This window comes from Neocloeon triangulifer, unplaced genomic scaffold (genome assembly GCF_031216515.1).
Source record: "Neocloeon triangulifer isolate White Clay Creek 2 clone unplaced genomic scaffold, ASM3121651v1 ptg000022l, whole genome shotgun sequence".
Classification (NCBI taxonomy): Eukaryota; Metazoa; Arthropoda; class Insecta; order Ephemeroptera; family Baetidae; genus Neocloeon; species Neocloeon triangulifer.
In genome coordinates this window covers 1,267,389-1,293,365 of record NW_026775562.1, presented here as the reverse complement: position 1 = coordinate 1,293,365, position 25,977 = coordinate 1,267,389, and the positions used below count along the sequence as shown (strand labels likewise).

The window sequence follows — 25,977 nt, the reverse complement described above, 5'->3', positions numbered from 1 at the left end:
TTTTTGGTTTATAAAATGACAAAGGAAAATTGAGAATTCGCAAACTATATTTATTTAAATAAAAAGAAATTCATTTTAATTGCATTGGCCGCAAAGCACTTTTCTTGGAAGGTTAGCAAGTTCCATTATACCCCGTGGCGTATTATTTCTGAGGGTAAGTCAAATAATATTCCAAAAAATGTTTCAAATATATTCAATTATTTAACCTTATGTACTGTTATAATGTTTCACCTTTGGCAAAAATACAAAAATTCAAATTTTATATTTACCTAGTTTTATCAATTCCTTTGCAAAATATAAAAAAGCTTATGAAAGGTAGGTATTTGGAAGGAAAAAAAAACTTTTAAAATTTTTATTTTGATTTTTATTGAATTTTATATAATCTTCTACATTGACAAAAATTAAAAATACTTGTTTTTGGTAAAATAGTTAATAATTTAATCTAAATAAGTGAGAAATGCTGTTTTATATTTTGTATGTAAAAATGCATTATTGTTGTTTTCTTGCGGCTCTGTGTGCACCTGTTTATCGGAATTCCCAAAAGTTAAACAATTTTGTTTTACCTTAAAATGTATAGAATCCTAGAAACTTTCACAGCAAAACTTCCCATACATATCACAGGCGTGTCCGCGCAAATTGTGTGCCTCTTATCAGACCATTTTCGGGAGAGGAATATATTCCTTAGATTATCACTTGTGATGCTCCGGATGATGAGAAATCCATGTTTGTTTGCAAATAAATATAAGTATTTTAAACTGGGTCGGCAGTTTTGTAGTCCCTGTTGATGCTGTGGAGGAACAGGAAGGCCAGGGCCAGCAGACTGGAGCCCAGCAGGTCGCCGAGGGCTGTCAGGTAGGGGATGGTGGAGTTGTCAGGGTCGATTTTCCACCTCCACATCAGGTGGACCAGCAGATGGGCACAGTACAAAAGTAATGCAACCTGAGGAAAGGATAAAAATATTAAAAATTTTATAAAAGAAATTTAAAAAAGTGCCTCACAAACATAAATTTATAGTTGAATTTAATTTAAAAAAATTAATAAATAAATGTGCATAAATATTAAACAAATATTTCTAATTATTTTTAAGTATAGTTTAAAAATTTAAAGATTTACCTGGAGAATGCTGACAAATAGGTAGGAGGCCATGAAGGCTTCAGTCACCGTCGACTTTCCAGAGTAAATGTAGTCTGCAACAATGGCAAAGACTATGTGTCCAGGTACGGCCATTGCAAGCAGAATTCTGCTGATTTTAGCCTGGGGTGCTGAAAACAATTATAAAAATTTTAATTATGCCAAAATATTAAACACAAAATAACATTCCAATTTTTATAAACAACTTTCGAGGGCAATAAAGGGCGCGATATCCTGCACTTTTCTTCTGATGAAACCAAAACTTATTCAAGTAAATAAATTACAAATTCCCTTTTCTGATAGTTTTTGGAAATTTCTTATAAACCAAATGTAAAATTTTTCACCAAATTCATCTTAAAATTAAAAACCTACTTCCGCAGATGAGAACAGAGAAGGGGCTGATGCAAATTTTGGCTGCGTACTCGGGCAGTTGGCCCAGGAGGGAGGTCTGGTGCAAAAAGGTGGAGATTCGACTGGCCTGGACGGACACGAGGTTGCCTCCGATGCCGTTGATGATGGGTTGGAAAACGACAAAACCGGGGAAGGTGGACGCCACGGTGCCCAAAACTAGACCTCCAAGCCTACAGATAGAATATAATTAAAAATTCCAATTAATAAATTTGGAAATTTTACCCGGAAATGAAGAGAGCAGAGAGAACAGGCGTCCAGCCGGTCATGAGGACCTGTTTTGTGTGTTTCTGTTTGATCACAACGAAGATCCAGAAGGGCAGCAACAACACGTAGCCTCCGAGGATACTGGGCGTCACAAAATGAAGCGAATCTTACAAAAGTATGATTATTATTTAGGAAGGTATAAAAATTAGAATAATTAAGAATACCATGATAGGCGTATAGGAAATTGGCAACGTTGGCCAAGACAGTGATGGAAACGACGTCTCCGAAACTGGCGGCCAAAGGTGTGGCAATGTTGTCTGGGTTGATTCGTAGTCGATGAGTAACCAAAATCACAGCAATCATCACAAAATCTAAAAGTGTAAAAATGAATTTTAAGAATAAATCATTCTTTTTAAATTTATAAATTAATTATAATATTTTGTATCAAAAACTTTAATTATATTATTAAAATAAAATTTTGTATAATGTATAAAAAATTTTTGAAACAGTTTTTACTAAATATAAAATAATAATTTAAAGTCAATAAAAATTCATTTTTGAATAAATTTTACTATACAATATAAGTAAAAAAACTTAAAATAATATCATAAAAAAATAATTAAAAATGATATCTTGGGCCATAATCCTTTTTATTTAAATATTTTAAAATAAACAAATTAAATTTTGTACCTAGAACAAAGCATGAGGCGGTGGCCGTGATGATTCCGGCGGCCGCCAACAGGAGACCATGTTTCCATTCAAAGGAACCATTCATGACTATTCCAATGGTAACTGCAAAGATCGCCACCAAAAAGGCGGCCACAATTGACTGGACCTGCCGAAAAATCGAAAAATTATAATAAATTGCTTTTACTTCCAACTTATTTCGACCAAAATAACCTCAAAAGTGGAGAAGAGAGAATATAAACAAAAAAAGGGAAATTGAGAACGGCGAGAAAGCGGAGAGAAAAGGGAAATTAAATTAAAAATAATTACAGTAAAATTATAAAACTCGAACCTGGACGAGAGCGACGTTTCCAACGACCTGCGACCAGATGTCCTTGGCGCTGACCATGTTGCCGAGGTTGACCTGGGTCGAGAGTCGCGACGCCAGGCACATGTCCAGGTTGCCCTTGAGGCCCAGAAGGGCCGGCACCAGAATGAACAGTTCGGAAACTTCTTTGAAAACGGGCCAGTGCTGTAGGCAATTAAGATGAGAAAAATAAAATTTTCTGTTATTGAAAATAATAAATTAAGTAACGAGTTGAACGCAAAATAATATTAATTAATTTGTTTTTGAAAATAATAACTTTGTCGGTAAATAGAGCGATCGCCTTTCCTGAACCCAAAGTAAAACAAAACAACATTCCGCTCGGCCAAACAAAGTAAGCAGGTGACGCAAATTGCAGCGACGCTTCAACCCGAATTAATTTGCACGTGATTAGAATTAGAGCGGTGACGTATTCGTAATTTTGCAATTACACGAACGGTGGCAAGTGATTGTAAATTTGCATACACGACGTAGGTGTTAAACTGACTCTGAACCGACGGGCCCATCCAATTATTGTTTTTGAAAAGATTATCAAACACGCTTGATAAACACCGTAAACCAATAACATATACACGCGCGCGTAAATAATGTTTATTCAACATGAGAGATTTAAAACCAGTGCAAACTTGAATTATTTGACCTAATACGAAAGATTAGAGTAAAACTTTGTTCCTTCTTTATTATATAAATGGAGATGAAAAATTTAAATTCATAACACAAATATTAAATTGAATTAAAACTTTCCAGATTTATTTCGGGATGCATGATTTAAGTATGTTTTAGATTTTTGTACCAAAATCGAGAAAAGCCAATTACAATTTCTTGTTTAAAACAAACTTTTCAGCCGATCTAAACTTGTACGAGGTGGCTAAAGGGTTTTAAATAAGTCGTACTTGGAGAATTTAATTTTAATTTAAATTGTTTCATAAAGAAAAAAAAAATTAAATCTGCCCAATTAATGCATTGCATTGAACTAAATCTTCATTTCTTAAATTAATTTTCATCATAACGAGTTTTTCAACTTGACAAATGAATTGAGGTACAAAATGATGCTTGAACTTTACCTCGACCTTGCCGAGCATGAGTCCGGCGCCGATGGTGCCGGCGCCGGCGATGAAAAATGGCACCGCCACCTGCAGCGCCGTGCTCCAGCTCCGCTCGTGCTTGTGGTTATTGTGCAGATGGAGAGGATCTGCCGGCGGGTCTGGAGGCACGATGGCCACCATCGAGCCGTAAGACTCGGGCGGAATCTGAGCGGCGAAGACCACTGGGGGCAGCTGCGGCCCCCCGTCGATCGCCGCCTCCAGGTCAGGCGAAACAGGGTTGTCCGTCTCGTAGCCACCCTGCTTGCCACCCGCAAACTCGGTCGCCACCATCACGCCTGAAATCAACAGACACAAATATAAAATTAAAATTTAATTGTATTTAATTCTTATTTGGCAGAAATTAAAATCTTCAAATGATATTAAAATTAATTTCATTTGTTTTAAAATTATTTTTTGTTTGTTAATTTTAGCTTCCTAGCTCTTATTCATTTGAAATTGAATTTTAAATTGAAAGTTAAAAAAAAAACGAATAACGTAAAATACAGTGGAAAATAATTTCTTAATAGAAAAAGTTGGTCGTTTTTCTGCGTTGGTGAACAATCAAGAATTAAGTTAATTTCTGGCTGAAAATTCAATCTTTTATTTATGTGTTTCATAAATTCTAGCAATATGAGAGCAATTAAAGATTAAATAATAATTGAATTTGCAAGACTTTTAATTATAGAATATTTTGAAACTGTAGTTTTTACTATCCTTTGAATAGTATTTTTTTTTTAAATAGGGAACGCAATTATTTTTCAATCTAATTTTAGATCTAGAAGGTTAATAATAATAATTATTATTTTATTAATAGATCAGATATGAGGTCGAGAGTGAAATTGAAAACAGGAAAACGTGCAGGTCAACAGTGAGTGACGGTGGATTAGAGTAATCGAAAATGCAAATCGTTGTTTATCAATTAACTGAGATGTTTACGCGGGAGAGGATCAAGCGGATCGGAAAGAAGTGCAATCAAGCCCGGAGAGCGATCGTTTCAAGATTGAATGCAAATAATGCAATTTATTCCGCACACGCGACCTCTGCGGCCGCATTGGATGTCGTCGATGAATGAATAATTGAAAAGGAGCAGAGTAGAAAGCCCATGAGGAAAATTCCCTAGTCTGCGGTTCGTTGCTTTAATTGTAAATCGAATTTGCAATCTCGAAAGTTGAAACGAACAATATAAGATTTTGTATAAAAATCAAATGTGAAAGCTGATAAAAAAATCCTTCTTATAAAGATCGAGATGAGGATACTTTGTAGATTTGTATAATATTTAATTTTAACAAAAAGAAATCTTTTAAATTGAATCAATTATTTAAATATAATTAAATAAATTACATTTTGAAAAATTTTCAAACAAAATAATACCTGGTTGGAGGTTTCAGGGTGCCAGAAAAAGTTACGAGCCCACTTTAAAGAGAGGCAGGAATCGGAGATGGAAGGGTGTGAACGCCCATTCAAATGACAATAATTGAATAATTGACAATTGCAGATTCGTAGGATTTGCTTCCGAATACGCGTCCGATCTGGATCGCGGTTCTGTGGCAACTGTGAAGAAAAAGCGACGGTCTCCCACCTACGCCTCCTTCCACTAGGATAGGTGCGTTGGTCCGACGTCATGCAAAAGCAAGCGACTGCAGAGGCGTTTCATCAATAATATGTATGCATTCACAATTCACATAATGGGAAGCGCCAGAGTGACTCATTCATTCGCCGCCAAATCGGATCGGAAATTTGGCAAAAATTAAAACCGCTTAAACTTGACATGGGTAAGGCATTTCTTGTAAATATATATGTGATAATTTTGAGTGACTAATCAAACTTTTCAACCAAGATGAGGAAACTCATTTTAAGTTTTTTTCTATCTTTGAAATTTCACATTCTTCTCTCATCAAACTTTTAAATTTGGTTAATTTTTTGTATTTCCTCAAAGCGTAAAGTTATAAGTGTAAAAAAATTGAGAAAATGATAAATTATTTAAAAAAATTAAAATCTATTTTTTTACAAAAATTAACTTATTATTAAGAAAAAACACAAGGCTTTAATAATTAAAATTTTAAAAGCAAGTGTTATGTATATTAGATTTTAATTTACTTTATTTAAATATGGCATCTGGTAACTTTTAAAATTTTAATTTCCATTAATTCCCTTTTTTATTGTTGAAAGTTGCACTTTTTAAGGCATTTACCAATCAAACAGGATATTTATAGAATTTATATCTTAAATTCAACTTCTATCCATATTTTATCTAATGTTTACCTGTTGACGTGGTTTTGAATAAAAATTCTGTAAATAAAAATTTCTGGTAGAAATTTTCAATTCTCAAATTGAATTTTTTTTCTCCATTATTTAATAATTGCTCTTTTTTAATTACAAAAAAACGACTCACAAGAAATAAAATTGGTGATTCATGAATTTGAATAGTATATTTATTATTCACTACTTCCGATATTGTCGTTTTGGCAGCAATCCAAAGAAAGGCGCGAGGTTCGTGTTCTTGAGAGAGGCCACCGGCACCGCTCGTCTGTCTCTCAGGGTGAAAAGTCGAGGAGGATACACGGCCTGCGGTGGCCCTGAGATACGGCAATAATTTTATTAAGTTTGCTCATACAGATATATATTAATCTGTCACCGATAACATGAGCTTGTGTGAAGCACCGGCTTTGATATTGCAAGTACAAAAACGGCATTGTGTGCAAATCCGTTTGCAAAGAGGAAGGGTTGAGCGCGGAATTCGCCTCTGATTTATTTCGACTCGCACAAAGGGAACAATTGCCAATTATTTGCGGAAAAAAGAGCTCCGTGTCGCTGATAGATAAAATTTCGCAATTTAATTAAATCGCAACCTTGAATTGATACATAAATAAATAATTCATGAACAAATACGAATTCCGCAATTAGGAATAAAAATTGTATAATATTCCATTGAAGTAACTCGACGTTTATATAATGCACGTGCGCGGGAGTTTCACTTTCTATTTTGCGGCGATCACTCGAGCTGAAAACAAATTCGCGCAATCTCTCGTGTTTTTTTTTCTGAGCAGACACACAGAGCGAATCTCGGTAACAATTTCACGCTGCCTTTCTCTATTGTTGGACGGATTACGCTGCAGCCCTGCTGTGTATGAATTTTCAAATGTAACGAATCGGCGATAAATTTTATAGCCTTCTTTCAGCATGTTTGTTTGCGCATTGTAAATTAAAACTGCACTACGCACGTCACTTTCGACATGGCCGTGAGTGATAATTTGCGCTAATTCTTTAAATTAAAAACTAAGAAGCCTATGTAGGGCAAGAGAGTATTCAAAATTGAATATTAAAAAGGCAAAAATTACTGATTTAATTTGAATAGAGATTTTCATATAACTGAAACATTTTATGAGAATATGTCATACTTTTTATTCTATTTAAAAGGGGAACACTTAAAAAAGGTCAGTAGTTGCATTTTGATGATTTATTGATGATTTCTTAAAAAGAAATTAACATTTGAACTCCAATTTTATTTTTAAGTAATAATATATTACTTATATATTAAATAATATTTAAATCAAAAATTTTAATCACAAATTATCAGATCTATGTTGCAGATTAACTACATACGTGTTTGGAATATTTTCAAACATAAAATAATTTAAATACAATTTAAGTTAAAAAAAAAAATTACATATTTTTTAGTGCAGATCGACGAGAAAACTTCAAAACAGTTTATTAAATAAATTTTTTTTCCAACCTGATTAAGATCTGACAAAAAAAATTATTTTACCTGCATTTAATATAAAATATCTAATTAAATTTAATAAAATTAAGCCCATAAAATTTTCTAAAATCTAAAAAAAAAACCTCCGTTTTCAATCTGCCCTGTCACTTCATATATACGTGTGAAGAATCTTTTTCTCGTGCTCATCAATATACAGTACAAGTACTAAGTATGCGCAATTGATTGACGCACAAAGAACGCAGTTTCCTGCGTAACTCGATCCTTCGACTGTCGCGAAGTTGAATTGGCAACAAGTGCGAATTTCAGTCTTGTGACTCGCACGCAGGAAAGCAAATACTAATGTATAACTAACTAGCTCCGAGTGCGATCGTTAGCGTTCCTAGGCGCGGACGATTATTGTTGCAGTCGCAAAAAGAGCGCCTGTATTTGCCGGCACCGCATTATCGGAGCGCAAATATTTGCCACACAGAGAGAGTAAAGAGTGACGGCAAACAGAGTGAATTTTATTACAGTCAGTTGAGCTTTCAATTATTTAATTAAACAGACAGAGCAAGGATAATTGAAGGAAAATATTTAATTATATAAATGAATTAAATCACGAAAAACAATTAATGAAAGCAGATTAGAGTGAAAAAATTTAGAATTAAAAAACTGTTTAGAAAAAATATTCAATTGTTTTATCAAAACCTTCTCTAAATATAAGAGGATAATTAGCATTAAAAAAAGAGCAATTATTATTCTTTAAGTCATTTAGATGCTTATTTGTTTTCGTAAACACTTATTTTTGCGTAAAGATAAGTAGTATTAATTTTTATTTGTTATTCCTTTTATTTAAGCCAATCTGATTAGCACTTTATTTTTATTCCACATTTTTTTTTCCTTTTTGTAATTTCCTTTCAGAATTTTATCACTTCAGCTGGATTATAATTGTTAATTTTTGCTCTGGAAAATACCATACAAATATTTGGTTCCATTCTTCAATTTCAATATTTAGAATTGGAATATTTTAAAGATTTTAAAGAAATAAGGCTTGCTGTTGGATGGAAATATGAAGAAACGTGCAAAAAGAGCACCAACCGGTTTGAGGGCTTAGCGAATAATTTTACGCAACAGTTACCAGCTGCAGGTTTTATTATTGTAATAAGCTCAAAATTCAAAATTTCACGTGACTTCTTCATACTCAATATTATATTCTGTGGTCAGCGTCAGGACCAATACTCCATAAGATAAAAAATATAGAAATGGAAAAGGAGAATTTCATGAAGCCTGCACACAAGGCTTGAAAATATAAAATAATTAATCATCTTTTTACGTTTCACCCAAATGTCCTGAAATAAATCCTTTTTGAGTTAAAAATATAAATTATTTTTTATATAAAGAAAAAACACAATAAATAATAATAAGTTCTCTTCCTGTCGCAATATAGTCTCATTCTCACAACCGCAGAAAGACATGAAAAATATGCCGTATAGAAAACCGCAGTTCACCGCTTTTATTTAAAAACAAGCACAATTATTATTCGAGGACGAATATAAAATTTGGATCAACACTTACTTTTGGAAGGTCGGATTCTTTTGGTAGTATCGATTTAGATGCGAATGACCCCGCAATTATAAGATTTTTATTAGAGATTTTTCGGCGCTTCCGTCGAGATTCCTACATTCCTGACGTGTGTGCGAAAGGATCAGCGAGTGCACGAGGACTAAAAACGGCGAACGAATTTTGGTGCTGCCGGCCCTGTGGTTTCGCACCTTCCCACCCGTTTGGTGCTCGTGGAGGGCAAGGTCGAATCGTGTGGTGGGCGCACGAAATCAGCTCTCGCAGTTCCAAATGCGGGCGGAATTTCAAGCACGTTTTCCGCTTTTTAGTACACATATATTTGGAAAGCTTTAAAGTATACTTTTATATGACACCAAAATTATATATTTAGGATGCACTAAAATGTATAAAATTATTTGTAACATTTGTTAATAATAACTTTTTAATTTTTATTTTAATTATTATTGTGACAGAGTTTTTTGTGTCAATTTCTGACGTTGTTGGTATATAATTTCCTTAAAAATTATATTATTATATTTTTTTGCGTTTTAACAGAAAATGCTTAATTAAATTTGTTTTTATATTATCTAACAAGATTTTTGTCATAAAAAGCTATTCACTCCAGCAAAATTAAATTAATTATTAGTGTTTCTCCTTAATCATTTTATTAAATAGTTTTAATTGAATAAAAAAATAATAATAAATGAAACCTTGCAAAAATATGTATGTTGCATCCATGAATTATTACAGCTTGAATCAGAGATAAACATTGAGATGAACTTATGAACTTTTGTAAGCTAAAAAAAACAAGAAGCAAGCTTATTGCTCTCAAATAAAGAAATCAAAATCTGTTTATCAAACAAGGAAATTCATATGAGTACGGTGTGAGGTGTGAGTCTTATCAAAAGTTTATGCTTTTGAAAATAACGGTTTTTACAACTTTCTCAATTCATATAATAATAATAATACCTTCACTCTCTTCGTTGTTTCAAAAAGGTCGAAGATGTCCTCGGAGGTCAAAGTTTCTGATTTCACCCGTTTTCCATAACAACACCGCTGAAAAATAACTATAGAGCCACGCGCAGATTGGAGAGTTTTGCCTCGCAACTATCACAATCGACAACAAAACTGCCTCTGTTGGTGCACACGAGAGGAAGTTGCGGCCACCGGCAAAGTGACGCGTGCTCGCACAATGCGCAGCCAACTGTAAAACGCAGCCGCGCACACACAACAGTCAAAAGATAAATTACAAATTATTATATTTTCTTTTATTCGTGCCGACACGTATCAAACAATTCAATTTTTCAATTTGATAAAATAATTTTACAAATTATACTTTGAAGTTTTAGATTAATCATCTCACTTGGCACGTAATTATTATTTTAAGAAATAATTGAAAATAATTATATACATTAAATTGCATTAAATGTATTTTTATTTGATGATATCTTAAAAAATGACAAATTTATTAAAAAAAATCTTGATCTGTAAGTGTCTATTTGTTACACTAATATTTGATTTCAAAAAAATTGTTAATGTTTAACAAAAATATATATTTAATAATTATTTATTTTTATTTCTTATTGCCTTTTTTATTAATTTTTTAATTATTATTTATTATAATTCAACACAATAAAAAATTATTGATATACAACTAAATTTATACATATTTAAAAAAATAAAATTAGAAACACAAATTCTGTTAGAAACGTTTATTGTTCTGAAAATTGCTTGCGGATTAAACATTTTTATTCACATTAACCAATGCTTTCACATTGCTTAATTATGCTTCATTTTGAATTACTTCTGTTATATAGCAAGATTGTTAGAACTATCAATACAAAATTTCTACATGAGCTCCAATAATTTGTGCTATGTTGCAATAAGGCTAATTTGGGATTGAACCACAGTTTCTCCATAAAACAGTCCAGCTCGGCGAATTATAATAAATAATCAATTGAGCCGTCTTGTCGGCTATTATTTGCAAAAACAGATTACGAACAACGTAAACTAATTTATCCCAGATTCGCCACTACGGGCGATGATGAGGGAGATATAAATTAAACTTGGTAATATTTTTAGGCTGAGCTGTTAATTTAACAATCACTTTCATGTTGTGATGAGATTTTAATTGAAACTAACAAAAAAATATTTAGAGGTTATAAAAATATGCAGTAATTTCATTTAAATTGTTTAAGAACTAAAATCTTGAGTTCAATTTCTGATTGTTTTTATATAAAAACACAGCTTTAATCAAATAAAAATTAAAATATGTGGACCTAAAAAAATTGAAATTTTACCAAATTTTTAGCAAATATTTAATTGATCTGAAATAATATTCCAAAATGCTTTAGAGTGATTTAAGTATTTTAAGTAGTTTGAATTGTTCCGCTGCGAGACGCGGCAAGGTGTGTTTTGGTCGCTCTTGTTCTTCTTGTGGAGGGGGTGCGTATTCTCCGCGTCAGGGGTGCAGCAAGTAGGGAGCAAGTGGTGCGGCACGAGAGGAGGCCAGTGGTGCGCGAGGAGGCGGCCAATCTGGGCGGCCTGACAATGCTGCAGTACGAGGATTCCAAGTACACGTGCCTCTTTGAGAGTCTGACGCCCCTCACTCGATTCCTCGGAGTCTTCACCTCCGTCGGTGAGTTTTACTCTTTAATTTTTTTCAATTATCAAGTTGTGAAAAAATTAAATTTTTTCAATCATTTTTGGTAATTTAAAATCAAATTGAGCACTTTAATTTAAATTTTCTTCATTCAATTTTATTTAATTACAATTTATGATATTTTATTGGTATTGAAATATTGTAAAATTTATTTTTACAAATTAAATCAGAAAAATTTTATCTTATTTTAACTTTATTTAAAAAATTGTATCCAATAGAATAAAAATGTTTTATTCAAATTATTCTGTATTGTAAATTCTATAAATAACACTTGGAGAAAAGACAAAATGGTAAGAGACAAAATAAAGTTACATGAAATCAGTAGAAATGGAAAAGCACTCAGAGGGTCTCTTATCAATTATGCAAAAGGGCATCGCAGGGATAATCCCTTTGTGAATTCAAATGGAAGAGTTTGTTGTTTTCTGCGGCAGAGCTGGGCTCGATTCCAAAGAGCGGCGGCTCCTTGTGTCGCAGTCGAGCACGGACGAGAGCGGCAGTGACGCCCGATACGAATTTAGAACCGTCCCGAGGCCGTTTAAATAATCGGAAGTCAATTTTTGAATCTGACGATACACATCGGCCAAGTGCACCCGTTCAACATTCATAACGATGATGATATTTCCTAAAAAAAAAAGAAATTGACATATTAGCTAAAAATAATAGTTTTTCGCCTTATAAATGAATTTAAAAGTTGGATTAAGTTTGAATCGTGATTGTTAAATTGAAATCATTAAGCGTTTGCAACAGGTTTTTAACACTTTTCAAGCCAAAAAAATTTGAGCCTTTGAGGAATCGTTAATTTTATCAAATTCGTTGAAAACAGGACCTACATTCCTCAAGGTTCAAACTAATTTTTGCTGGAATCGCTGGTTCAAAGTTTTTTGTTCCTCAATTTTTTCAATTAAGGACTTCATCCTTAATAAATATTTATATTTTAGAAATTTCTCTTTATACAAATTTTCCCCGCTCGATCTTTTCAGGAAGATAAATTTATTTATTTTGTATAGTTTTCAGATTTTATTTGAAGAAATTGAAAAGATTTTTTAATTCTTGCTATACTCACATTACACATTATTATTCTAATGCGAGATGCGTGGGTTGGAAAACGTTTTTTTTTTTCTTTTTTCTACAGAAGACAAAAAGCTCCTTCTCAAATTAATGACTTTCCAAACCAAGTTCGTCGAAGGGTCACAAGGGCCAAGTTTTGTGGACGCAGTTAAAAGCCCGACGCAGATGTTTCTCACCTCCTGAGGGACGTGTGCAAACTTTTAAACCTGTAATAAAACTTTAGTAGAAATAAATAAACACACGGTGAAACCACAGTTCTCGGACTTCATGAATTAAGTTTAAGATGGGGTTTGGAAAAAGAAGAAAATTCAAACAAAATACGTAAATTTATTCTCTAAATAAATTAAAATTTATTGGAACAATCTTGTAGCTTTAATCTAGAATAAGTCATTCAATTTTCTTGTGGATTCCTTTTATTAAGAAGATTAAAAATAAACGTTTGGATTCCGTCGGGGAAATATTTGCCCACTTTGAATAGCAAACACATGCTCGAAAAAAGATATTATTCTAGAGTAGGAAAGTCGCTCGTCCTTATGTATTTTCTCTTCCCTCGTTTCTCATTCATTCGAGGTCTCCGAGGAGCTTTTCGGCAATATTGGATTTTGCAGATTTTGCGAGCGGCGGCACATCCGAGCACACACGAGCGAGTGCTATTTTATTATTGCGGGCCTCTTTCATTTGCGCGGGACGTGAATTTTTAATTTTGAATCGCACCCGGAATAAAACCGGCGCTTCCCCCAGATCTATTCGGCGCCACGCAAATTGCTTAAACCCTTTCTTGGTGATGTATCAATTTTTGACGGTTTATCGATAAAAAGATGTTCGCACAAAATTGGCACACGTCAATTTTCAGAAGATTCAGCTTATTTGAAAGCCATGATGAAAGCTTCATTAAATTTTTATTCAACAAAGAATATCAGCAGTTTAAAATTAAGTTTAAATTTGTTATTGTAATTTAAATTAGGCTGCATATTTGGACACTTGCAAAAGTTTTTTTTTAATGAAATGTAGATTATTTGAAATAAAACTTTAAAGTTTATTTAAAAAAAAAAATTATAAATAGACAAAAATTAAAATATTTTAAAATGAGTTTATTTCAATTTTTTATACTATTTTTTTTAAATTCATTATAATTTCTACTGTCTTCATTTTAAAACAAAAAATTTCTGCATTTAAAAAATAAAATTTGTAAGTATATCAACTTCCTAAGTAAATTAACTTCAATAAGATTTAGCAATTTATGTATTAATTTGACCTTTTTATGCGTCAGATTTGTTAAGCGGAAAAATTCACGAGTTGGCTTTGTTTGCGCTGGAAGAACAATCGACGAGAGGCCGCGGGTGCTCCGTCGGAATAAAATAATTCATGCGTATGCGCCTCTCGGCTCTTCTTTTTCTGCTTTTGTTTTCTCTTTCCCGTGCATTATAATTACTTTTCTTTGTGCGCGTGGCGCCGTGAATTTTTCACAAATGGCGCTTCGCTCTTCTCCTGAATTTTTCATCCGTCCACGTCTTCAACGACTTCAACCCGTTGTTTTCAGCACTTGTGCAACTTACTGCCGTCGACGACTACAAAAAACACTCGTCCCTCGCATTTGCACAAATTTCTCCCTTAATTACGAGACCAGCAACCCCTTAGAAAGGAGGAGAATGAATAATTAATCTCTTTCGCTGTTTTGAATTAGTTTTTGAAATAATAAGGGAACGGCTTTTTTTTAATTGAAGAATCGGAAACAAGAAAAGAAATTTAGGTGGACGCGTTGATGTAAAAATTAGATGAAAATTCATTAAAAAAAGTCAAATACAAACAAAAACCACAGCCTTGATTTAAATTTAAACATATTACCGTGAAAAATCTATGTTTTTGAAATTAAATGAAATATAATAAAAAGTTTTTACCTACATTTTGTAAAAGTTAATAATACACAAGACAGGTAAATTAATTTTCACGTGGAATTCCCGGGGTTCTCCGCGACCTTCATTGAAAATTTAACTAATGAAGCTGAAAAAGTCTTAAGAGGGGGCAATAAAAATATTTGCTTCAATGTTTGTTAATGAAATTTTTTATTCTTTTATAATTATAATCATTTATATATTTCAAAATTTCTAAAAAAATAATTATTGTTTCTTGTCATTTTTTTTCTATTCCTCTTATGCGGTTTCTTGAATTTTCTCTTTTTTATATTCTTCGTCCGTGCACGTCTTTCGCTTTTCAGAAGCATTTTCACTTTGAAGCTATGCAACCGGGCGTGTGTGGTGTGTGGTGCGAGTGGCCTAGCTGCAGGCGTTTCTCGTTGTCATTTCGCACCTCACTCGCTCTCTCCACGGCGCAGCTTTTGTTCTTCACAGAAAGAGACAAAGACCGACCAATTAGCGCCTCGATTCCCAAAGGAGAGTTCGTTTCCTTTTTACGTTGCAAAGCCCGATAATTGCGCCTCTTCTTTAATTGGCCATTGAAACGGTAAAGCCCAAAATGTCAATTTTTCTTGTGTGACGTTGAGCAACAGCTCCTTTTTTTGAAGAGCGCAAATTAGGTTGACCGTCGTCTATTTTCTTTTTCTCAACCACTCTGTGTATTTTCTGCACGTGAGTCGAAACAAAATGAGACCGAGTGCTGCTTTTTCGCAGGCAGCACGAATGGACCGCCATTTACTTGATGCGGTCTGATGTGGTCCCTCGATTTTGCCACACGGCAGATGTGACTGCAGAAAAAAGAACTTTTGCTCGAAAGCTTTTAAGAATATTTGCAAAAAGAAGGATCGTGACAGTTTTCTAAATGTAGAAGCTGCACAAATTTTTGAAACTTTCAATTCCATGAAAAAAATTTCCAAAGTTAATAATTTTATTTTTTCAATTAAAAGCATTAAGAATTAAATAATATAAATAAAAAAAAAAATTAAATTATGTCAAATAAAATTCCTATTCAATTAAAGGTCGTTTTAGTTTAGTTGCAAGAAATTTTTTTGATTCTCGAGATCTAATTTTTTGATTCATAGTGAACTTGATTAATTATGAAATTAGCTTTACTGAGAATTTTTTAAGTATTTTAATTCCCCTCCAGAGTACAAGTGAAGAATGTGAAAAATGTTTTAATTTTAACGTTTTTCAATATTTAATGCAACGTTTCCATTTTAATTTTATTTTGACAATTTTTTCTCTCTGAATTGTTCTCTGTGCGCGCTGAAACTGGTGTTTTTCGAGTTTTTTCGCCCTTCTCCATTCGAGTCACCCGAGGCCAAAAGAGATGAGCCCTTTCCATTTGCCAAATTGCCACAATCTCGCGCTTTAACGCATGTCCGTTTTACATCACGTAGAAACTACTGTGTCACTCCATGGCTGCCGAAAATCTCTTGTACATAACAAAATTTCTATGTATTTTTGCAGTTCTGTGCGGGGTCGGTGTCGATATTTCCTTCCACCATCACCCAATGGGTCTCTACATAATGTGAGTATATTTTTACGTAAAAATGAAAGAAGAAAAACTGTTTTTAAATTAAAACTTTCTTCAAATTCTCAAAAAAATTTATTAATTTACACGATAATAAGAACAAAGTATTATTGAAATGAAATTTAATTATGAAAACAATATTTAATAAAAATAAATTGTTACAAATATTTTTCTTTGGAAAAAAATTATTGAACTGTTAAATTTTTTCTCTTTCACTGTCTCGTCTCTCAAAATTTTAACAAAGAACTCAATTAAAACTGAAAATCTTGCGCTTTAAGGCTAAAGCTGCTTTTTTTGCTCTTCACTCTAACAGCGAGTTTTCTTTTTCGGTCTTTGGGCCACGGTGGATCTCTTTCGGTGCGTCATAAAAGTCGGCGTTTAAGTTTTATCAGCTGCTTGTCTTGGCGCAGCACGCAAGACGTAATTTTAAGCTCATTACCTGATTTGCATATTATATTGTATGCCTGCCCGCGCACCAGAGAGAAAGAAGGAATAAAAGTTGCGGCAGGGCGAGGGAAAAGTGTTCGGTGAAAAATTGTCTCGAGAGCACGTGATGAACTTTGTCTGTTTAACGAAATTGCTGCCTCAAGCGGCAAGTATTTTTACTAGTTTGATAAGTCGTAAAAATCAGAGTTTTGAATATTATAGGAAAATTTGGAGTTAAATTTATTGCGCAATAAAAATTAAATTTCCACATAGTAGAAGATTTAACTTGACGTTACTTGTTTTTGTATATTTGATGCAAAATTTTCTATAGCAGAGATTCTGTAAAATTTTAGACGCTTAATTATTTTTAATTGCATTTCCTCTGAAAAATAACAAAACCTCGGCTAAACCTGAGGATATAATCGGACACAATTCTTTGCTAAAATAGTAATTATTAATTTCCAAATGGGAAAAATATTCAATTCATTCTTTGTCACTTTGAGAAAAATAGCACGAATTGGAAGATTTTGAAAACCTAGAAAAAATTTGCAGAAGAATTTTTCTCCATCTCCTATTGCCTTTGAGGTTGACTCCTCTGTTTTTGCGTTGGAATACTGTGTTTTTCCTAATGTGGATCGAAACCACAAACACCCTGTATCAAGATCGGAGCCATGCTTGGAGCAGAACAGCACGCTCTCTCCGTTAAAAGTGAAATCGCGTTCGTTGGACCAAAATCACGTTTGGCAAGGGTCGCTCTAATTAGTTTCTACAAATCCACCACCGACCGCTGTTGCAAGGCATGAGCTGCCTTTCGTCCTTTATCGAAATACAAAATTTAATTAAATAAGCAAACACGCTCAATAAAGGAAATAAGGACAAATATTTTAACTCTTGTGAGCGCTTTTATAAATTTTGTTTATAATTTGCGTTGTTGAGTGTATTCCGTGATAGTTTTCCAATAGAAATTTGTCTTTGATTCAGAAACTGCTCAGAAATCGTAGAAAATGTCCACATTACATCTTTTAAATACACATTTATAGTCAACTACAATTCCATAATATTTTCTTTTATTTCGGACTAAATTTGAACGATATTTCACTTTGATACAAATTCAAAATCCACTAAACCAATGCGTAATTCAATTTAAAAAAGTATATTTTAACGCTTTAAAAATTTTTTTCTTCCTTCTGAGAGGAGATTTAATTCAAATTTCTTCGCATATAAACACTTCTTTATGGTTGGGCCAGAGTAGAGCAAACTCAGGCACGGCTCCTATCAAACTGGAATAAGCGACGATTGGACCAGCACTGTTCATAAACCATGATTCAAGTCGGGCAATGTAATTTGGGTGCATCATTTTCGGGTGAAATTCTGTTTTGGTTCCGCAGTCGTAGCTAAAACCGCTTGTCGCGTCGATCACAACTGCGTTGAGAATTGTATAGAAATTGATTGAGTAGCTCTCATTTGCCACTGGAGAAGAATTAATTTGTATTATAATTTTTTATCATGGTCACAATACTATATTTAAAAAAAAAACGCAATTTATATAATTAAAGTAAAAAGTAAATAAAAATGCCAATAAGCAGCGCCCTAGAAAATAATTCGAAAACATCTTTTTTTGAAGATTTTGCGTCAATGATTCAGACAAATTTTGATGGAAAAAGTAGCAAAAACGATTTAAAAAATAGAAGAATTTTCATCTCTGGAAGATTTTGTGGGTTCTTTTTTATATTTTTTACAATTTTTTACAAGAAATAAATTATAAAAAAAAAAAAACGTACGAGGTGCCTTGAGACACATGGCGGATTTCATGTAATTCAGGGCTGAAATCAATCGCATTCCACGTTCACAGCAGAACGTCGTCGCTCCATAATAATCGTAAACCTGTGGAGAATCAAAATTAATTGAAAATACTAAAATTTCCTTTTTCGCAGCGAGTCAATTTTTTAATAATGAACGTTCAATAACATGGCCGATATAAAAATTTTACTATTTATCTCTCATTTATGAGACCAATGTTTTTTAACTCTGCCAAATATTATGTACGAAAAGTAAATCAAAATTCACGATGTTTGACCTAAATTCAAAATATTTTTGAATCCTCAAATTTATGAAGTCAGAAAGAGTAAAATTTCAACAATGTTTATTTTCCAATGTCTACAAAACTCATATAAAGTATATTATTTAATTCAGAATGGCACAATTTGCAAAGATTAATTTCATTTATATGGAAAAATTGACTATAAGCGAACAAAAAGATTATGAGTTCAATTTTAACTTACAAGACCACCGCGGAAAAATACTATGTATTTCTTTGAATCGTTGCATTTGCAAAGCCAGTATCTGCTGTCAGCAAACGAACATGTTGATGCGTCTAAAAATGTTTTCATAAATAATTGAAATTTGGGTAAACGAGAAAGAAATACTCAGAGTATTTAGAACCGAGTCAATACTGTTCTTTTCAACGGCCTAAACTCAAACACATATAAATTGGGGTAAAATACAAAAAAATTCTGAGAATTGCGTTTAATTACGTTGATAGAAGAAGCATCACATGTATTCGCACAACCGTATGCCATGGAAATGAGTTCACCACTCTGAAAATTTAAAAAGAATTGATTGCAATTCGACAAAAAATTATTCTGTGATCACGTCCGCCGCTTGCAAGTCTTTAATGACTTGGTCGAAGATCACTGGTGCTTTGTCTCTGGCGCACTTGGCCAATTGATACGCCTTGTCGCAATCGTCCATTCCGTCTTGAATTTTATATAATTTTTTTCGTAATTCTTCGAATTATTTGAAAATTTACAAGTTTTATTGTTGCACTCGTCCACAATGGCCATATTTGTGATGAGCCCGATCTCGTTTTGCGTCGTCTCGAGATTTGCAAACACCTCGTTCTCCACAATCTTCCCACCCACAAGCTTATTTCCAGTTAAAAAATCAAACTGAAACACGGTTAATAAATTTAAATTTTCAATACCAGTCCTGTGGAGTCTCCAAAAAGTTTCACAAAGCACTGAAAACTTCTGATCAGTTTTCATTTAATTGTTCAACATAACAACCTGATACTTTCATTCGCGAATCAAAACTCGTCACATTTTGAAGTAAGTCAATTTCATCTTTAATTTAAAATAAAATTAATAAAAATCACGCTAAGTAATGATGTTTACGTTCAGTGACGTTGTAAACAACCGCGCATTCGTCAATTATCGCTTTCAAGCCACTCTTCGACTGCGGATTTCGTCTTATCTAAATTCCAAATGAATTTTTTATAAATTTATTGAATTAATTAAATTTAAAAAAACTTCGCAAATATATCTGAATTTGGTTTCTCCTTGATAATCAGCGAGCAACGCTTGGCCATTTTTTATTTGGACGGCCACGTAGTTTTCTTTTCCTTCTGCGTTGTCGGGTTGTCCAGGAAGCCACCGGGACTCGTTGCGGAACAACCGTTTGGCCGTACAGAAACCGAAAATCGACTCGCAGCCCTCGTCTGAACCGGAAGTCCAGAAGGTTAAATTTTGAGTCCCTAATTAATTCATAAAGCAGATTATTAGGGTTTTTTAAGTTTTTCTACCATAATTATTTTTGCCTTGTTTCAAATCTGTCGAGTCGGCATAAATGCTGGCCAGGGCTTCGTATTTGTGACTCCCATCTAAGCTCAGCAGAGACATGCCCAAAGAACAACAGGCCTTCGTCGCTTCAAAATACTAGAATCCAATTAATTAAATTTACCCAATCATGAGGAGCGAATTGATTAAAATATTTTTACAGTTCTGGAATCATTTTGAAAACTGAAGAGGTAATGACGCAGATTTCTGGAAAACCACAGGCCGTGCTGAGTGTGATCTGAAATTAAATAAATTTATAAAATTTACAACCAGATCAAAAATATTTACGTGCCTTTTAAAACCAAATATGAATTATTTGCCGAAGGGGTGAATAAAGACGGCTAATATCGTTAAAAATTTTAAATTAATCAAATGCGGAAACTATTAATTTTATGAATTTCACATTTCTCTGGCATGCGACATCTGGACAAAGAGGACCGGTGCACTTTGGAGACTTTGTTGGCGAGCTCTGAATTTAATTTTGTAATTAAGATTCAGTTTATTACTTTTGGATTCAAACTTGGCAAGCGAAAATCAATCTGTCCGAACAGCGTCTGTCCATCATCGAAATGGTGCCGTTGAATTTTGAGATTTGCATCTGAACGCAGTTCTGGCCTTTGGAAAGGTTGGCGAGGGGAGGAATTTCCTTCCATGGTACGGTTCCGTTAGCAAAGCACCACCCTAATGTGTCATTCACCGGGTCCTTCGTCCCGCCCGTCCAGTAGTTCAAATTAAACCTCCAACTCGTGGCTGTATTAAAAATTAAAAGTTTGAACTTGAATTCAAAATAGGTTTTATTTCAACCCTGCACTTTCATGCACTCGAGCTTCACTTTGCTCTCGAATGCAAAAGGCTGCATTTTCAGACTGAAGCACTTTGCCGAGTTTTCATGCCAAGTGCCCTGAAAATGTGATTATTTTAAATAAAGAGTTAATTTTATTGATAAAGGGTACCATCGACTTTCCGAGCAACAGGGTTTGGCCGCACGCATCCAACCAAAATCCGTGTAAATTTGGATCTGTTTTTATTTTCCAAAAAAAATTAGAATAAAAGATTATAATTTTCTAACCCGCGAGTGCTCCGTTTGATGCAAAAAGGGATCGCTATTTCGTTGAAATTATTTTAAAAGTTATGCTGTAATGGTTTCTAAAGGAAGTTTCAATTCCTACGTTAACAGCGGCGTTTGTTTCCGTTCTACATGTTCCAACCAACGATGGCTTCAATATGAAAAAAATAAAATGGAGTTATAATTTTTGTTAGCAAAAATGTGACGCACGTCAATGGTTGTAGTTATGGCGTTTGTCGTTAACGAAGTTGTTGTTTTGATTGAGGGGGTAATTATTGTTGTACTTGACACTGATGTGGTGTTAGAAACAGAATTTGCAATTGTGGTCCTTCCGTCTGAGTTGGTTAATGATTCACTGCTGAAAATAGTGGCAAATTTTATCGTTGAATCAACTGACGGAATTGGTGATGAAAATAATTCAGTAGTTTCTAATGTTGACGGAATATCTGAAAGCTTCAATCAAAATTAACCAATAAAAAAATTTGTATTAATCCATGATTTTCCTTAAGTGAATATACCTTTGGAGAATTTGAGTCGGAACTTATTATTGGCAAGTCAGTATCTGTCACTGCTGAGGTCGTTGGAAAATCTGAAATATCTTCGGTAAAATTTGTCTGTTCCGTGCTGAATCCTGTTGTCAATATTTCAGATTTTACTGTCACATTTTTCAATACCTATTTATTTAAATTGAAATGTTAAAATTATCATTATTTTTGTAATGGAAAATACTTGAGTGCCCAAGTTATCTGGTCTTGTTCGACTATTTGCGCGAGAACGGATGTAGACACAACTTTTCAGGCCACAACACTTGATGATATGCATGCGTTTGCTGATAACTTTAGGAAAATTATTTCGTCTTCCTAAATTTTCTCGGTATATTTTTAATAGTGAGCAAATCAAATAGAAATATCACCAAGTTTCTTTTTTGGGTTTCCCTTGTTATTAGTTTATAATTTGTTAGTTAAAAGTAAAATATAATTCCTTAGAATCTTACATTGTATTGATGGACGTGAGCAGCGATTAGAAGAAACAACAGCAAATTTGCTCGTAGTGGCATTTTTTCAATCAAAAAATTTGCTGACCGCAGCCGAAAACATGTGTTGCGTTTGTCATTTTCAACCTGTTTGACGCACGGGAGAAAACAACTTTGACGAGCATGGCGCTGCATCCGCTACCTTAAATAGGAAAATTAAAAAAGCATAAATTAATGAACATTGGTTCAGCCATATTTTTATTTTTATTTGAGGAATTTAATTACGTCATATGCATTAATCATGGAATCAGCAATATTTTTCTTTATTTAGAATTTTTTTGTAAGAAGAGTTTTCTTTAATTTTTATTACAAAAAAAAAAATACAGTATGAATTTTTATGGTGAAATAGTTTGTTATTTTTCATATCAATGTTGGTACTTCTTATTTTTTTAATAATGAAGTTTATTATTTGTTCGCAGAGTGTGTGCAGTGCTGGTTTTCTTCTTAGAAATCACGTGGACCGTCTCGTTATTCCTGCAAGTTTGCTCCCGGTAAGTTGGCGAAGAACGCATTTTTTTTTTGTAAATATGCAAACCGCTCGACACCGCGGAGATGAAATTGCCTAACTTTGGGAATGCACGCGCTTCATTTATCTCGCATGTCGTTTAAAACGAACTTTTTGCAAGAATTAAAAAGAAAGCAATTTTTTCTCTACCGCAGTGCGCTCTTCGCTCTTCTGCCTTTTTTCGCAGCCGACCAGCAATTTCCAATAAGATTTTTATATTTTCCTCCTACTTTGTGGACTTTAATTAAAGTAAACACAAGTCAATTTTGTTCCCTCGTAAAAGCAATCTCTAGTGGTGGCGCAAAAAAATTTGGCTGGAATCGCTCTTCCTTCGATATACCTGTTGGCCGGGAATTGGATTGAGAACGCCAATTTATTTGTCGATCTCTCCTCCGTTCTGGCAAAAAGCTCGAGTTTTCCCTCCAGCCTGGGGAAAAGCACCCTAAAAGCTTTTTCTTGATGAAACCCACGCGAAAGGCAAATAAACAGATCGTAATTTTGCATCGTCGCTTGGGATTTAACTTTATCTCTTTATACTGCGGTTTGGCAGTGAATGAAGTTCAAAATAAAATTCACTGAGATAAGACAAAATTATAATTTTAAAGTAAAAATATATGTAACAAAAAATATATATTATTCAATTTATCATTAAAATGCTTTTTTAAGCCTTAATTAATTTAAGACTTTTACACTAACTATTTTTATTAATTTTATTTTAAAGAATTAAAGAGAATAATTGTAGTAAAAAATATAATTATTGTAAAAGAGATTTTATTACCAATTTTATCAATATTTTCCATTTATTTTATTTTATTTATAGAATCTTTCAGAAAATCATTCAGGATATATAATTTATAAGTTGAACTAACAGTCAATGTAGGCGATTGAAGTAATTTTTTTTTCTAATTGTCACACTTGTATTTCTATAAGGTGAATTAAAGTTTTGCTTTAAAAACATAAAATTGTTGGATAAAACAGCACTACTGTCACCAAGAATTTTATTTCAATTTACAAGATTAAAAAGACCATATCCGCTCCAATTGACTCAGAGATTTAGATCAAAATAAAAATGGTAATCTAAAGACAATTTAATTCATTTATAGAATTCCAAACATCATTATAATTTTTTTTAATTTTTTTATTCAAAATAATTAAGTATTCAAAACCTAAATGAAATCAAACATGTATTTGACATGAGTGTTGAATATAAAAATAAAGAATTAAAAACGTGCAAAAGTTTCATTTTTATCTGTTTGTGTCGCATTGGACAGGGGTGAGCGGAGCTGCCTGTGCTGGCGCTGGGTGCTGTGGTTCGCCGGATGGAAAAAAAGCTTGCTGTACTGCGGAATCGCGGCCGCGCTGATTGCCTGGCCGCACCACCTCTGGCTTTCCACCGTCGCAGGTCCGTCCGTTAATTAATTAATCCTCCTCCTCTCACAACAACAAACAAATCCATTTTTGCTTCGCCGCGAGCATCGCCACGAAAATAATTTGCTGAGTAGAAAAAATCGGTGCTATGCAAAATCAACTCGGCTTGATTTATTATGAAAAAATGCTTAATTTATTCGAAAAGATCAAAAATTTCTTATACTTTTTACATAATATTGTAGCCGAAGAAAATATTTTGCTTAGAAAATAAACTGAATATTTTATGGAAATATCATCTCATATCAGCTCACCTGAAATTCTCTTTCAGAAAAATAAAAATAAACTGATAATTTTATTGAGTTAAAACTCTCATCTTTAAAATTCATAGACAGAAATTTTTTCTGTATATCAAAAAATTTGACTTTTTATTTGCAAATTATTGGTTTACCATAAGCAATCTTATTATGTTTTTTTTTTTGCACCTGAAATCCTTTTCTAGATTATCAAAATTCATCAAAATCACTAAATTTTACCAAAAGTGTAATTTTCATTTTGCAAACAGGCGGAATGTTGCTGCTGTTGGCGTCGTGTTATGCCCTCCTGTCGCTCAGTCCGACCCACCCCAGCCCCGGATCCAGACTTTTGCATGCTGAAGACAGCTGCGACAGGTATGACTAATGGAACGTGATATGCGACACGACAGGTCCAGAGCAGTTATCAACAACAAATATAATCAACAATAAATATGTATTTAGTAAAACGTGCTTTCAAAAAATGAATAATGTTCTTGCAGCTTTCTTATGATTTATATAAAAAAAATCAATTCATTTAATACAAATTTTCCAAATTTCAAAGAATAAACCTCCTCAAGAACCAATTTTTTGTATCGCGTCAGATATTAAGTGAATCCATTTTTATTTTCTCTGAAAATACAAAAAATATTAATATTTAATTAAATCTTTTCACTTGATGAATTATAAAATATAAATTAATATAGATTTGCTAGTAACGATTGTAGACATTTTTTAAAGAAGAAAAAAGGAGGCTATAAAATAGATGACATATTTAAATATAACTTGAAAAATAATAGATAAATTTAAAAATGGATTTATTAAATTTTAGTGAAAACAAGTTTATTTTTGAGTATATATTTTTTAAAAAATTACAAAAATTAATAATTTTTTAACTATTTTCATGTTTTAGATTTGACACAGACATGTTGGATGACTCGTTCTCAGCTTCGGAGTCTCCTTTGAGACATCCTCGGACGGCAGGTCGGACATCGGCGGTCATTCTGGACATCTAGCAATCCGGAGCCTCTGCGGCGCAGAAAAATACATTGTGATATTTTATTTTCAGAAGGACTGTCTACGTAGGTCGTTAATGTAAAAATTAAATTTAGGACGTTTTTAACGAAAAATAAATTGCACGCACTTTTATCAAGGACTGCAGGTTTGCGCACCGATTTTGAAATCAGGCTGCTTCAGTGCACAATTAATAACTCAAAGTAAGAAGAAGTGCTTTCTGGCCTTTAGATTTTCCCATAGGGAAAAAATAAAATAATGTTTTAAAGAATAAATTTTGTATTTGTACAAAAACAAACTTTGTTTCTTTAGCGAAAAACTCACTCAATCAACTCTTAAAAA

General features: G+C 33.2%; 3 protein-coding genes across 8 annotated transcripts; 1 reads left to right on the top strand and 2 right to left on the bottom strand.

The window, feature by feature from the left end:
* Nucleotides 1-343: 343 nt before the first annotated feature.
* LOC132204269 (solute carrier family 41 member 1-like) lies at nt 344-10,272 on the bottom strand. Of its 3 annotated transcripts, none has more exons than XM_059632665.1 (9): nt 9,158-9,295; nt 3,862-4,178; nt 2,765-2,944; nt 2,437-2,581; nt 1,971-2,117; nt 1,765-1,912; nt 1,504-1,712; nt 1,114-1,262; nt 344-939 (listed from the first exon to the last, which is right to left on the bottom strand). In XM_059632665.1, the coding sequence occupies exons 2-9, from the start codon at nt 4,171-4,173 to the stop codon at nt 751-753; spliced, it is 1,479 nt and encodes a 492-aa protein (XP_059488648.1). In that variant the 5' UTR covers nt 4,174-4,178; nt 9,158-9,295; the 3' UTR covers nt 344-750. The 3 variants fall into 3 exon arrangements, with proteins under 3 accessions (XP_059488648.1, XP_059488649.1, XP_059488647.1); XM_059632666.1 differs by lacking the exon at nt 9,158-9,295 and adding an exon at nt 5,254-5,409; XM_059632664.1 differs by lacking the exon at nt 9,158-9,295 and adding an exon at nt 10,112-10,272 and having other exon boundaries at nt 345-939.
* Nucleotides 10,273-11,641: 1,369 nt separating this feature from the next.
* Nucleotides 11,642-25,909, top strand: LOC132204681 (uncharacterized). The gene is made up of 6 exons (XM_059633316.1): nt 11,642-11,780; nt 16,256-16,316; nt 22,878-22,949; nt 24,235-24,365; nt 24,894-24,999; nt 25,535-25,909. Exons 1-6 carry the CDS (start codon nt 11,693-11,695, stop codon nt 25,635-25,637), a joined length of 561 nt encoding a protein of 186 aa, XP_059489299.1. The 5' UTR covers nt 11,642-11,692; the 3' UTR covers nt 25,638-25,909.
* On the bottom strand, nt 17,865-22,531 carry LOC132204250 (uncharacterized). Of its 4 annotated transcripts, XM_059632637.1 has the most exons (25): nt 22,420-22,531; nt 22,339-22,360; nt 22,155-22,285; nt 21,944-22,099; nt 21,636-21,878; nt 21,529-21,576; nt 21,429-21,462; nt 21,313-21,377; nt 21,164-21,260; nt 20,880-21,109; nt 20,763-20,828; nt 20,652-20,700; nt 20,521-20,597; nt 20,341-20,458; nt 20,054-20,277; nt 19,919-19,997; nt 19,818-19,867; nt 19,729-19,764; nt 19,555-19,669; nt 19,398-19,501; nt 19,280-19,342; nt 19,172-19,214; nt 19,028-19,119; nt 18,527-18,629; nt 17,865-18,215 (listed from the first exon to the last, which is right to left on the bottom strand). In XM_059632637.1, exons 1-25 carry the CDS (start codon nt 22,480-22,482, stop codon nt 17,950-17,952), a joined length of 2,574 nt encoding a protein of 857 aa, XP_059488620.1. In that variant the 5' UTR covers nt 22,483-22,531; the 3' UTR covers nt 17,865-17,949. The 4 variants fall into 4 exon arrangements, with proteins under 4 accessions (XP_059488620.1, XP_059488619.1, XP_059488622.1 ...); XM_059632636.1 differs by having other exon boundaries at nt 19,555-19,774; XM_059632639.1 differs by lacking the exon at nt 22,339-22,360 and having other exon boundaries at nt 19,555-19,774; nt 22,155-22,261; nt 22,420-22,466.
* Nucleotides 25,910-25,977: the final 68 nt, after the last annotated feature.